Source organism: Chaetura pelagica, unplaced genomic scaffold (assembly GCF_000747805.2).
Source record: "Chaetura pelagica isolate M959 unplaced genomic scaffold, ChaPel_1.0 scaffold69, whole genome shotgun sequence".
NCBI lineage: Eukaryota > Metazoa > Chordata > Aves > Apodiformes > Apodidae > Chaetura > Chaetura pelagica.
In genome coordinates, this window is record NW_009970724.1 from 8,970,950 (window position 1) to 8,985,362 (window position 14,413).

General features: G+C 38.4%; 1 protein-coding gene across 1 annotated transcript in view; it reads right to left on the reverse strand.

The window, feature by feature from the left end:
- ABCA4 (ATP-binding cassette, sub-family A (ABC1), member 4) overlaps positions 1-14,413 on the reverse strand; it is a 69,997-nt gene that overhangs the window by 27,968 nt on the left and 27,616 nt on the right. The window contains exons 14-19 of the mRNA XM_010006767.1: positions 13,841-14,063; positions 11,792-12,013; positions 9,980-10,184; positions 7,929-8,027; positions 3,719-3,943; positions 1,010-1,187 (exon numbers count right to left, since the gene is read on the reverse strand). Coding sequence (XP_010005069.1) covers positions 1,010-1,187; positions 3,719-3,943; positions 7,929-8,027; positions 9,980-10,184; positions 11,792-12,013; positions 13,841-14,063 — 1,152 coding nt within the window. The remainder of the gene's footprint in view (positions 1-1,009; positions 1,188-3,718; positions 3,944-7,928; positions 8,028-9,979; positions 10,185-11,791; positions 12,014-13,840; positions 14,064-14,413) is intronic.

Sequence of the window (14,413 nt, forward strand, 5' to 3'; positions counted from 1 at the left end):
CATTAGGACCAAGATAGGGAATACTGATTTGAGGTCTCCATCCATACTGACTCATGCCCTACAACTTCATTTTCTGTAAAATGGAATGGGGCCAAATGTTATGCTGCAAATGGGTGGAACCTGTTACTAGATTTGGATGAATAAATAATTTTTCAATTCTGAAAATTTCAAAGCAATAGAAATTTTTGTTTTAATCAGGAAAATAGAAAAACAATTTTATAAAACATTTTAGCAGGTCAGAATGTTTTTAGTTTGGGTCAAACATTTTTCTTGCAGAATACCTGAAAAAAATAAAAAGGCAATTTAAAATGCATTTGAAAGAAAAGTCTTTAATTAAAAACCTAGGGTGTTCTGCTGTGAAAAATCATAATGAAACAATTAAGTTATTTCAACATTTGATGAACTTGCTGCAGACTCTTGAAATGTTTTGTTAACCAATTAATCCTATTTTGCAAAGTAAAGTTCTGTATAAAGAAAATGAAACATTCCTAAAGTCTATCCTTCTTAGACTCTAGGGTTCTAGGACAAGAAGAACATTTCAATCTGGACATGGATCTTGCATATATCTAAACATTTTTTTCTAAAGAGGGCCTGTATTTTATACTCCCTTGCACCCAGACCAAAAAAACGTAACTGACTTAGTTACAGTTAGAGAAATCAAGAACATGTTGAGCATGGTGGCTTTCAAATCTTCAGCCAGAAGATCCCTCTTCCCCATCAGGAGTTTTGGTCATGGAAAACAAATTTGGGGGGATAGAATTGCTTCCTTCTCTCTAGACTTTCACTTTTTTGTGTCATGCTTTGCCTCCTTTAGGCTTTAGCTAATCCAGGATATCTTCTCTTTGCCCAGGGGCAAGATTTCCCTGTCTGGAAAAAACTTGATGTTTTGCTCAAGCTTGCTGCAGGGGTGGCAGAGAGAAAAGGGAAGATTGAAAAGAGAAGACTGCTCCTCAGGACAGAGCAATAGAGCACTTCCCTGGATTTGCTGCTTCTAAATCTATAGACTTACATGGTAGTCGTCTTTCCTGCTCCATTGTGACCAAGAAAAGCAGTGATCTGGCCCTCATAAAAAGTGATATTCATTCCATCTACTGCTGGCTTGGGCCTGTTGGCAAAAATCTTCACCAGGTTCTGAATGCATACTCCTGGAATCAATCCCATTGGCTCAGGCTCAAAGAAAGTATTTACTTGAAAGTCAAGAATGAAAAAGAAAAAAGCACATGTTTTTATACCAGTTCTGATGATGATACACCAGTAAGTGCATAACCAACATAATATACCCAGTAAAATACAGCACTATGTGCCGGGGCCAGATTCTCTGGTCACACCATTACCAAGCTGAAGCAAGGTTTTTAACTGCAGTGCAATTTATTTTGATTCACCCACATATCCATGACAAAAGAGTGGAGCCCAGAATTGTAATGGTATGTGGAGAGGTAACTCATTGGATCAGGTGAAGTTGAACATGCTTTCTATTTTCATTGTTTATCAGGAAGGTTATTAGGAATCATTGTCTGTAGCTACTCAGACAGGCTGAAAGATTACATTAAACAAGCAGCAGGTTGCCTTTCCAGCCAGGCTGAAATCTGCCATTCAAATCATCTGCCCAGCTGTGCATTCTTTTACCATGATGCTTTAAAAAAAACAACATTTGCCTTTAATCCTGGTAGGTGAAATTTACCGCCTTGCTGAGGCCATCTCTAGATTTAGGCAGAACCTAAGGTGAGCACTACATGGGATGGCTTTGTCTCAGGATTAAAAATGCATTATTGTAAATAGCACCATCAGGATGTTTTATTGCATCAGCTTCTAGACAAAACAAACTTCCTTTGAAGTAAATTAAGCCCTTGGGCAACATGAATTAAGGGAGTTGAGAAATTTAAACTAAAGACCCTGTCCACTTTTGTTTACACAGAATGCTCAAAGCTTTGTAGGGAGGCTTGTTTTGCAATTGCAGTTTATTTAAATTGCTCAGTACCCAGAAGGCCTACGTGGAGAGCAGCCAATGCTATCTGTATGAAACCAGCCTCACCTCCATCAGTGGCTTATATGACTGTCATTATAAATAATACTCATTAAAAAGTCCTAAATACGTTGTATATGAGAGCTTTATTTTAAATAAAATCATGTTTCTGACAAACATTTATTTTGCTTTGTGAAGGAATCTAGGTCTCCTATTACCTTACTGGGCCAAATACAAACATCCCTGTATTTACAAAAGTTCGCCTGAAGTCTGGCTAGACAGTTATTGGCAGTTGAGATACCATCCTTGGTTTTATGTTGGTTTATATGTATCATGAACTCAATTTATATTTGCCTACAGAACTTGTTGACAAGCTCCAAGGCAAATTCTCTTATGATCTCCCCCATTATCTCTTTTGCATCACCCGAAGGACACTGGTGGAGGACTGAGCTCCCTTTTTTTGAGATTCATACTTCTCCATTTTGATCCTATTCCATCAGTGCAATTTTGGGCCACTTAAGTCTTTCTTCAGAGGTGGCAGCAATTGTGGGGAATGTGGATGAGGCTTTGGTGAAAGATCTGCTTCAGGTGTATCAAGCAATTAGGACAGATTTATGATGTGTGCTCACTTGTGCTAGTACTGGACTGCACTAGACTTAAACCATTAGAACTACTCTCCATTTCCCATCCCATTTATCTTACATGAAGCAGTAGCTCTTATATGAAGCCATTTTGGAAACTGTGTCCTTGAATCATACCAGGTCTGCTCTTGGCTTCTCCACAAGTCTCTCAGTTCCTGTGTGGCTTGCTGAAAGGAAAGGCTGGCTTTTTTGTGCAGTCACAGGCAAAGCCTTTCCTCTGAGGCCATGGAGCAGCTGGAACCTGCGAGCTGATGAGTACAGCACCACAAAGATAAGGCAGTACTAGGAGATCATCAGCTGAAATAACCTTTGCCCTCTGCCTGTCTTTTTTCTTTTGAAGTCCTGTCCTGTTTCCATTCACCATGAATGCATGATTTCAGTGCCTACGTGAGAAGCTCTGATGACCCCACTTTTATCTCTTGCAAGAGTCAGAGTAGGCTCAGAGCTGCCAGTAGCAGCTACTTTTGCTACAGAATTCACATGCATTCCTCTGAGCATCACATACAGAAAACTCCTCTGGCACCCCACAAAAGACTTGGGATTTGAAAACAAGGCAGGTCATTCAGGAATTCTTAGGTGGTGGCTAATGTCAGCATTAGAAAAAGCTGCAGACAGACACACAGAGCACTTCAGATAAATTCCTCTGAAACCAGCCTTACAGATGCAAGACACACTAAAGACTGACCAAAAAAAGGAGGGGCTAGGAGGGAAGAAAATATCTCTCAGCATAAGTATTTTTATTGAAGATGTGGTTCTTTTTACTTCTAAGTCAATGTTTGTGTCTCTGAGGCTTCCATCAGCAAGAACGCTAAGCTGCCATCCAAGCAGCCTACATTTTCATGATAAAAAACAATTACGGAGCCCTTCTGGGAGGCAGCTCTCTTATGCACGGTGGCTGAAATATTCTAAGGGACTGTGAACGTAGAGTAATCAGTAAAAGGGTAGCTGGAAGAGTCAGAGACCCTGCTGAGCTTAGCTCTGGCAGTCACATGCTATCCTCTGTTGCCTATGGAGCTCTCATAGCTTGACTCCAGACATTCCTACATCTAGTTTGTTATGAAGTACATAATGAGTACAGTATCTCAGAAGCACTCAAGTTGCTCTCTCTCCTTACTATTAATTTCGTCTTTGTCCTGGACATCTGTTCTAGGCTTCCCCTGTTCGCCAGGTTCTTTTTCTCGTTTGTGTTTACATTGTTTGTGTTTACCATCCTTCTTTCCCTGATTGTCATTCTTTTCTTCTGGCTTTTCAGGTTCTTCATATTTCTTGGTTTTGCTTTCATTATTTTCCCCTTCCACGGCCTTCTGATCCACACAGCCTTCTGACTCTGGACTTTTTTCTGTATAAACCAAAAGTAACCAATACTTAATTAAACAAAATTTAATTTCATCCTATCTCTAGAGGTGCTTTGAGGAAACAGAGGTAGTTCTCAGCCTTGATCTCTCCAAGAACATTGATCATCAGTGCTTTACTCATGTTAGAAACACAGCACTCAAAGCCATCTAGCTTCAAATCTGCTTCACAGTGTCAGGAATGGATACTTAAGGAGGACTGACAATTTGGCAATTACAGACTCAACAGCAGAAGATCCTGAATAATGTTAGGTATGTGCTTTATATTTCGCCCATGCAGCTGCAGACCAAATTCTTCTCCACATGAAGAGAAAGGCCATACAAACATTTACCAGACTAACAGGGAGTGAGAGGAAGAAAAACAAAATTAAAAGCCTGAATGAAAAGCAAACTGCTAAACTGCTACTTAGATTAAGAGACTAGCTCCAAACTGGAGTGAATGAGTTGGTGTAAACTAGTGTACAGGAATTTTGGCTTTTCAACTTGGTCTTAGACCTTGGGCAACAAAGGAAAACAGTGACATAAAACCACTAATGGGGACAGGCTTGAAGCAGGAAGAACAGTGATTTAAGAAGACAGAAACTCTGAAGGAGCTGTTTGCATAACACAAACTCAATCTGGCACCCTAGAGAGCAACTAGTACAATTGTAACGTATCAGATGACTTAGGTCTTAATTTTGTTGTGAAATTTCACCATAACTTTCTGCTATGAGACATTTTAGCCTGTAAAACTACATAAAATTACCTGGTGCACAAATACCACTGTAAACAAGTTCACTGTGTAACCTAAAATGACAAAGTGAGAGATACAAAAGTACACTGGTAGAAATAAATTTTAAAAGTACCAAGATAAGTTTAGCTTAATTTTCAGCTGTGCATTTACATGATCTGACTTTTTTACCCAGTTTTCTTCTAAAGACATTAACCAGTTACAATAAATTAAGAAAATACTTAGTATTACTCTTGAAGGAAAGAGTTGAGAAAAGTTCTACAATAGCTTGTGTAAGCTGAGGCACTGAAAAGTCTTAGTTCTTCAAAGAGGTAAGACTCATGCACCTTCTACAAAGGTATTATAGATGACCTTTTCAGCTCTCTCTGTTTGAGAAAACCCAAGACAATGTTTTGTAGAAGAGAGGATGAAATAAGTATTAGCACATTCAGGCTAGCAGAGATAATGATAGAAAAATTTTGGTCAGAAGGGACTTCCAAAGATCTCCAGTTGAATTCTCAAAAAATCACAGTGACTATCTCCAAAATTGGAGACTGCCTGAGCAACCTGTTCCAGTGTTCCACCTATCTTCGCAACACATTTTTTTTTCTTATATTGAATCAGAATTCCTGTGTTCCTGCTTACATCCATTGCCTCTCATGCTTCCACTAGGCACATCTGAAGAAGTTTTCTCTCTTAAGTATGAGCAGATCCAGCTCTCTCAGCATGTCCTCACCTTATATGCTTCAGCTCCTAATCAGCTTGGTGGATCTTTACTGAGCTCCCCCGAGGTCCTCCTTTCAAAGAGGATCCCCAAACTGGACAACACAGTACTTCAGAGGCAGTCTCACAAGTGCTGACTAGAAGGGAAGAATCACTTCCCTTGAGCTAATGACTATACCCTTACTAACAAAGTTCAAGATGTCCTCACTACATAAGCACACTTGATGACTCATGTTCAGCATGTTGTCAACAAGACTTTTTAAAAAAAACTGCCTGCCAGCCATGGGGTGTCCAGTCTGTGTTGTCTTGTGGAGTTATTGCATCCCAGACACAGTATTATGCACTTACTTCCATTGAACACCATGAGGTTCCTTTATAAAGCCATTTTTCCAGCCTCTTGAGGTCTGTCTGAAGAGCTACCTTGTGCTCTACTGTTCCCTGCAATTTGGTATCATCCACAAACTTGCTCATGGTGCCCTCTATACCATCGTTCAAGTTGCTAAACTCTATTAACAATACTGTTAAACAGTATTAAGTCCAGTGTCAGTCCCTGTCAGACCCCTGCCACTGGTCCCCAGTTACACTTTGTACTCACAATCACAAACCTTTGGGCTCAAAAGTTCAGTCAATTTTCTACTCAATTTAGTGCCCACTCCAGCAGCCTATATATCATCAGTTTGGCTATAAGAATAGTATGAAAACCCATGCTAAAGCCCTTGATAAAGACAAGTTAAATGACATCCAATGCTCTCTCTTTGTCCATTGATCCAGTCATCACAGAAGAAAATCAGACTGGCTAGGCAAGTTTTGCTCTTGGCAAATCAACGTTCATTATTTCCTATCACTTTGTCCTTAATGTTCTTGGGAATGACTTCCAGAAGGATCTCCCTCTTAATCTTCCCAGGGATGGATAAGCATCAGCAGAACCAGGATGAGAGCTGTGGAAGGGATTGCAAGATTCTCCCATTTTTTCTCAACAGTGAACTGTTAGATCAGCTCAGCTATCTGATGTAATGTGACTTACAAAATAAACTCTAGGCTTCACTTAAGCAAAATTATTTACTTGAGTAATCTAAAAAATGCTATTAAAAATGGTATATAAAAAAAAAACACACCACAAAAACGGCAATAAAGTAGTACCCACAAACTTTTCTGTTGTTAACCTATCTGAGCAACTGACTATTCTGGTGTTTTCAAACCATCTCACAAGGTTTAATATGGGTAGTAAGAAGTCAGGAGTCCACCTTGTATTGGAAATATATTAAAGAACAAACAGAACTAATGAGGCATTAAGATAATCAGAAAATGGGCTTCATATCTACTAAATAAAGGCTCAAACTAAATAAACAGAAAATGTTAAAATCCTGTAACTAACTGCACTTCAGATTTGAGATGTTCAAAAGAGCCCTGGTGCCCAGATTCCACAGAAAGTCAATGAAATGAAGTGGCTGACAACAGATCCAGGTCTTTGGAAATTTTCCATTCATCTATGAACATGTTCCATATTCCGCCTTTAGCTCTTTTCCTTCTTCTCTCTCTGCTGTCAAATTCTAGTCTGGTGGGTGGCATTTGCAAAGCCAAAGCAGGTAAAAGACTCCTTAATATCTAGACAAGCATGTACCACTCTGAATATGCTCACAGCAAGCCTAAGGAAAAACCTGTTCATTCCCTCAGAATGCTCCAGAAGGCAAAGCCTCTTAAAAAGACCAATCTTATTACCTCCTCTTTTCTGATCAAAACATCTGAGCTTGAATGTATTACCAGCATTTTCACAGAAAGGATTAACTTCCTTCTGGTTTATAGGTATCACCTGAGATGAGACTGCCTTGTCAGCAGTCTGTGTTGATGAAGGGTAAGGATGGTAATGAGAAGACTGAATACATTATTTCTTCACCTGTGATTTTGGTTTCACTGTTACCTTGTAAATTTAAGCCGTATTTCAAAACACGACTTTTGGCAAGCTTCTATTCCAGACATTAATCATCATCCCTATATAAATACAGTCACCCACATGTTCTTACCTACTCCAGTATCAATGCACAGATTAAACAAAATCTGCAAAAGCAGGCTTTTGCAGTCATTCAAGTTGTGCAGTCATCCAAGGGTGTCACCAGTTTTGATCTTGCTTACAAACCCAAAGTAAACAGACTTAAATTAGTCCCAAACTAGACAAAAGAGAATCAGATTTAGAAAGATGGGGAAGCGTCAGTGTAAATAAGATCAACATGGTACTTCACTGACACATTTCACAAAAACTGTGTTGGGCAATAAGCACTTCTCAAAAAGGTGTTGGTTAGAGTTCGGGTTTGACATTGCTTGTTAACCCATGCATTAGAGCTCCAAGACGAACAGTGACTCACCTCTAATAACCAATAATAGCAGGCCACTCCAAGTTCAAACGCACCTGCTGAGATTCCCAGTGTCTGGCTGTCTCTAATCTTTGCAGCAGCTCAGGTAATGGAAATGTTACACAGTCACCTCCTAAGCGGATCAGTGGTTTTGAAGTTATTTCTAAATACTGAAGTTTTAAAAGAACTCACCAGCAGCGGTTGCTGTTTTCTCAGCTTTTGGGTTTCTAGAGCCAAGCCAGTAAGATTCCTGCACAGGGAAATACCAAGGCTGTGGTAGCCCATAGTCCCCTAAAACAAAAACAAGTAAGTAAAGTGCACTTCATAAACACATTCCTCAGTGGGCAAAAATTCATCTAGGCAAAGTCTGAAGTACAATTATAAACGCTTGTAGTTCTAGTGTTACATAGCAAAAGGTCAAACCATCAACCAAACACCTGACAGAACACATTTTGTTTGCAGATTTTGTTTTTCTTTTTGGACAGGAGTAAAATATTCAGAAAATATGTTTACCTGCTTGGTCTTAGCTTTTCTTAAGTAGGATGTGGTTTAATTACAGAATGAAGCTAATCCCTACATGGAGACAACTTGAACCCTCACCAACCAGGCAACAGCTGCCAAGGAACATCCTAGTTGCTTAAGATGGAATCTCAGCCTCACTCAGGGTTTTTTTTTAAGGCCCACTTAACACTTGAGGGTTGACATGAGTGAAAAGCTTATTATATTTACACTTCTTACCCTGGGCCTGAACTCACAACTGGCAATGCAAAAAGAGACACTGTTATTGCAGCACACAGCTGTGTAGGAAAAGTGACAACAGAGTAATGCTCTTCTTAAGCAGAAATGGGCTTTTTCGTCACAGGTTAATTACTTTTTGAAAAAAAGTATAACATTATCAGTTCTCAGGCCAGACCAGAGCTAGTGCAAATCAACACTGCTTTCCTGAATCACATCGATTTATCAAATGCAGTGATTTGAGCTGCTATGTTTAAAACTGGCATCCTGGTGAACCCAGATGTTATTGGTCTTGCACTACTCATGACAGACAAGCAATCCACAAGTAGGCTGTGTTGTCCTTGTTATGAACTGCATTATACCTCTTTGAAGCTGGTGGCTAAAACAACTGCTTCTCATTCAGGATGAATATAAACCCAAGTGAATTTCCTTATGGAGAAGAATGCTCAAACAGCCAAAGGATCAGTGTGCCAGTGGGTGGTTGGGCTGCACAGAAAACTTGAGCAAGAACTGAACCATATGGTTCAAAGGTTTATCCATGGAACTAACATAGCAAGCTCAAAGACTACAGAATTGATTTGGTGGGTTTGCATTTGTGTGACAGAGAAACACAATGAAAAACTCCATGGAAACTGAGGAGCAGAGAGCCAAGGACATACTCAGAGGAAATATGAGGAACCGAAGCCAGAAAATCTGCAAGATCTCAAATTCTGAGTGACCACTCAAATAGGGAAAAAGGAGGGAAAAGATAGCTATCTGCCAAGGAACACATTCTGGAACTGCAGTTCACATGCTGGAGTGATTAATTAATGAAGGGAAAGATCACTTGCTTGTACAGTGTAAGAGTCTGGATTTATTATATTGTAGTAATATTCAATATGAAGCAAGATAACTATTTAAGCTACAGGAACAAACCATTTTCTCACAAAGAAATTTCCCAAACCTTGTAATTGATAAAATGGAAAATCCTTTTGTGAACTTGCACTAGAACCAGGATTCCCATTTAGAAATAAAATAAATCCACACAGGAACTTTCACAGCTGATAGGGCACAATTTATGTTTGAGGAAATTACACCAACCTGTAAGAAACTGTTGGCCTAATGTGGTCGTAGTATATGTAAACTCAAAATGTTATATCTATTTTTTTTTTAATTGAGAAATTCTCACTAGAAATGGTTGAAACTTCTCAAAAGAAAAATAGGTGCACAAAACTGCTTTTAACAGATATTTTTGTAAATTGATTATCTATTTAAGTTTTAAAACAGGACCAGAAACCGCATCCTGCTTCTGACTCTTTCCTCTTTTTCCATTCCCTTCAGGACTAAAATCAGAGAAAGGAAACAGAAAAGTGGAAGCACTTAAGAAATCAGTGTTACTATACTAAATAGCAGTCATGGCCTATAACGTCAAATACCCTTTTTCTGATAGAGAAATACTCTATTAGGCTAATTAGACTAACAGTTTACAACAACTACTACCACTTTGTACTAATAAGAAATTTACCTACCTGGAAAAACATTATCAAGATACCAAGAAAGTATTCCATAGAGAAAAGCATCAAAAAGCATCATTTTAATGGAAAGAAGAAAGCTATATTCATCTCCTTGCAAGGGACTGGTTCTGATGTTCCCCCACTGTAGGCCAAGACCTTGCTCTTCATAGCGTGACAAGTATTCTGTACCGAAACCAAAAGCTACCTGAGAAAGCAAACTCTGAAATAAAGGGAAAATGAAATTAAATTCAGAGCGACATCTTGTCAAGCAAGCACAAAAATAGACTACCTTTAGGGACTGGACCTCAAAACTTTATAACACCTAACAAACAATCAAGGAAAAGTAGTTTCACTTCCTCTAAATGGTGGCAATTATAAGCAGTATTTAGCTGTAACATACTGAATTCAACCTTGGCTTTACTTTCTTTAGCTGCCAGGAAACCTTCACAGTTTGTTTTTTTCCATTCATGTCTCTCTTCAGAAAATACTACAGATGCAGCTAAAAGTTTGCAGTGTACACCTTTGCCTATCTTGGAGCAACAAAACATCCTAAGTGTAAGGGGCAGGGCCACTAGGAGTAACAAGAGAAAGTACACCAGATGCTTAGGATAAGGAAAACCACAACCATCCCCTCCCCTGGCATATCCGCTACCTGTTTCTTACACAACAAACTAATAATTCATATAGTAACCAAATACCCTCTTAAATGTTGCATTGCAAAAACTGAGCAAGAAATCCTACAGTGCTCATTCACAGGATATGCAGTTAAGCCAGCAATGCCAGGAAAATTAAGAGTCAAGAGGGATCCCAAAAGCAACACTCAGTGAGGCATTATCATGGTGTGCTAAGTAAAAAAAGTTTGGTTTTCAGCACTACATTAATTGTTCAATTACTCTGCTTGGCCTTAAATTTTTTTTCTTATTTATTGCCTTAATTGGTAGAATTAAAAATGGTATCTAGTACATCTGTATAGTACATCAGATAAGAAAGATGATTCCTTTATATCCTAATATTTACTCTTAGTTTTAGATACTACAGTGTTTTGGTTTTCCCTTTTCATTAGATTTTGTGCTGCAAGAGAAGATGACAGTACTTATCTTTTAACTAGGTTGCTCGAATACTCAGCAAAGATAGGGAAACTGGATCAAACATTTGTTCCCCTTCCTGATTCATTGGGTTAAAAAAAGTAAGTCTAAATAATTGTATAAGTTCACAGTTCCATTTCAAAAAACAGGAAAAAGTTTCCAGCCCCACCGAATTGTTAAAGATCTTACCTATAATAGAAGACAACCAACAAGGAAGCACAGCATAGAGAATGTTTGTAGCTTCTTCGATGGAAGATATTTCCCAGAGCTTAAAACTTGGGTTTAAATCCTAACTGAATGTTCAGGTAAAGAAGGAATATGAACCTGAGGTCTTCTCATCCTTAGATATTACCCTGTTAACTAAGCTATAGCACATGAGAAAGATAACTGTCTCCATTTTGAGAATTTCCTTTGTATTTATGAAGCATGTCAGTAGAAAAATTTGCTTTGACTTACAAAGTAGTGTTCAAAACTTTTGGAACATTATGCTAGTTTCCTAGCATTCAAAAAAAATAAATAAATGTTACTGAATTTTCTAAAAGCCATGAAAATACTTCTTGGTCACTAGGTCTGCTAAAGGCTTACTTGCAATCCCTAATTATTTGAGAGAAATTCAGAGGTGTCCCTCTCTGAATCGAAAAAGCAGAGGAGATATGGAATGCTTTTTTACTCGTGTATGCACAGTGAGAACGGCAACTACAATTTTAACCCAAAGATACCATACAATGAGATAAATGCTTACTGCTAGGATCTTCAGATTAACAGTCAAGCGGTCTTGCCAGACAAAGAAGAAAATGTGGGGCAGGTACAAGGTGAAGTAGATGACTCCACTGCAGGCAGCTGCCAGATTTGCTTTGGAGAAGAAGGTGCTGAACAAGAAACACTGCATTATGGTAGCTGTGGTGAACATCAGTAGGAATAGAAAGAGGAGAAGTGGGCTGCTATAATGTAGTATTTGCCCATACTGTAAGAAAAAGGAAAATGGAAAAATTTAGAAGTATTGCCACTTTCTGAACTAGCAGAAAAGGTTGGAATTGCCATTGACATGCATCATGTGATAAGTAGTAATCCAGTCTTTCTTATCAAACATGACTTCTCTCCCAGGCAGTAATGTTTCAACACCTGAGGTCATCACAATAACAAATTCTTCATTTAACTTTATCTCTGCTCTTGGATTGTTACTCATGTTGGTACACCAGGCTGTGAAGTTCATATTAATATTTGATGACTGAATTAAGATTAAAACCAATTGAAAATGGTCATTCTGTTCCCGTCTAAATAAACAAGATGTGCCTGCTTGGAAATTATGCATTTTAAATAAAACTACTTGAACTATTATAATAAATTTTCATTCATCTCTTTTCATCTCCTCCTCAGTCCACTGGCTAACCTGCATATCAAGCAAATGTAAGGAAATCTGACAAAATACCTCTTAAAAAAAGAAAAACAGGAAAATTATAAAGTTTCGGCATAAAGCTTCTGAATTATATTCAAACTCCAGATGGGTATCACAGCTGAAGAACCCAAGTGCACTTTCTGAGAGATCCTTGCATATTAACCCACTGGGTGAACTTTCATTGACCCTTCTTCCTTATAGTTTTTATAGATTAAATGCTACCTCTCAAGAAGAGCATGGACGGCTGCTGATTATCTATTTACTCCTAAAAACCAAAGTTGAGACCGATTTATTAGGGTTAACTTTGTTTTGAGCCTTAAAGCTATAAACAGGTCTCAACATTGTTGCAACATTTCACTGGGTCTCTGAGATTATTTAGTTCTCACCAGAGATACAATCTCTCATAAGAATGTATTTACAAAAGTGCCTCACATTGTCATAGTGAAATCCAGGAAAGCAAGTGAATTACAGGTACTAGCACGTTCCTCTCTGGTATTAACTACCTCTTGATTATTAATTAAACCCATGTAGCAAATAAAGTAAGCTTTCTCTATTCACACAAACTGTAACAGAACTGCAAGGAACTATAACAACTCATCAGGACAGGCTGATAATAGAGTGGATAGAACCCGAACTATGGATTTGAAACAGCACCAGTTCCCCACATGAGGAAAGATGCAAGGGCATTCTTCCTTGTCAAAATGCTACAGATGAATTTAACCAAATACAGCAGCTAGGAGGAAACTTGTTCTAAGGTAGTAGACCTTAGAGACAATATCCAGACTGTTCAGAAAAATTACAAAAATAAGAGCAATTCTAAGCCACAGAGGCAAAAGGGTGTTCTGTTTTGGGTTTTTTGGTTTTTTGTTTGGTTTGGGTTTTTTGTTTGTTTGTTTTTTCCCCAAGCTGTCCTGAAAGTTCTGTCCTCACAGATTTTTTCAATTGAAATAGTGACCTAATTTCTAAGCAGGCAAGCACTAATGCATAAATATATAGAATATATAAAATACATTATACATACATATATAATATATACTATACACATAAATGAATGATTAAAATTTCTCACATTATGATTCCTTCTATTTAAAGCAACAATTACTAGTTTTTGGAAGATCTGCCTCTGTCAACAGGAAATACACTATCCAGAGTAATCAGCCTGATGCTGTGTGTGGGATCTCACAATAAACTTTACTATTGAATTTATCTTTCTGTCTCTGCCAAGTGCTGATGCTGTCACAAGATCTGCTCAGAGTGTGCCTGCTTTGTGCTGTGATCAGAACTGACCACCAGCCCCCCATGTCTCTGTGAATGGCTGCTGCTCTTCCTCAAGAGCAAACGGGTGCCAACCAGCAGTGCAAACACAATAGCGAGTTTGAGAGTGGTGATCCTTACCATGATCAGTGCTGTGAGGAGGAACGTGCTCACAGCCATCATGGTGAAGCTGTCTAGGAACCAAGTGCACCAAATCACTCCATTAGTTATGCCCCTGTTCTTCATAGCCTCTTTCAGACGCATCTCCTTCTCCAGCACAATACTCTTCACAGTCATGGAAACAGAATATATCCAAGCAAGCACCATGAAAATGGGAAAGGCGCGATTTAAGGTGATCATGAAGCTACCAAAGCAAGAGGAGAGAAGTAAGTTCAATTTAGCTAAAACAGAGAAATAAATAAAAATGAAAAGGAAAAGGAATAGGGAAGAATGCATTTATTAAACATGGGACTTGAAATTCTCAGTCTAAACATCAATAACACTTCACTAGTGAACTTCACAAGCCATCTACATATTAATGAACAAAGGGTTCTGCACTCCCACGAGACAGATAAATATTATTTCTGCTTTGCAAAGAGGCTCTAACAGTTACTGAAGGCTACGAAACATGTGGTAGCTCACAAAAATATATCTTGCTTCACAGTGAATTGCCATAATGCTTTTACTATGATACATAAATATTTTAAGACATAT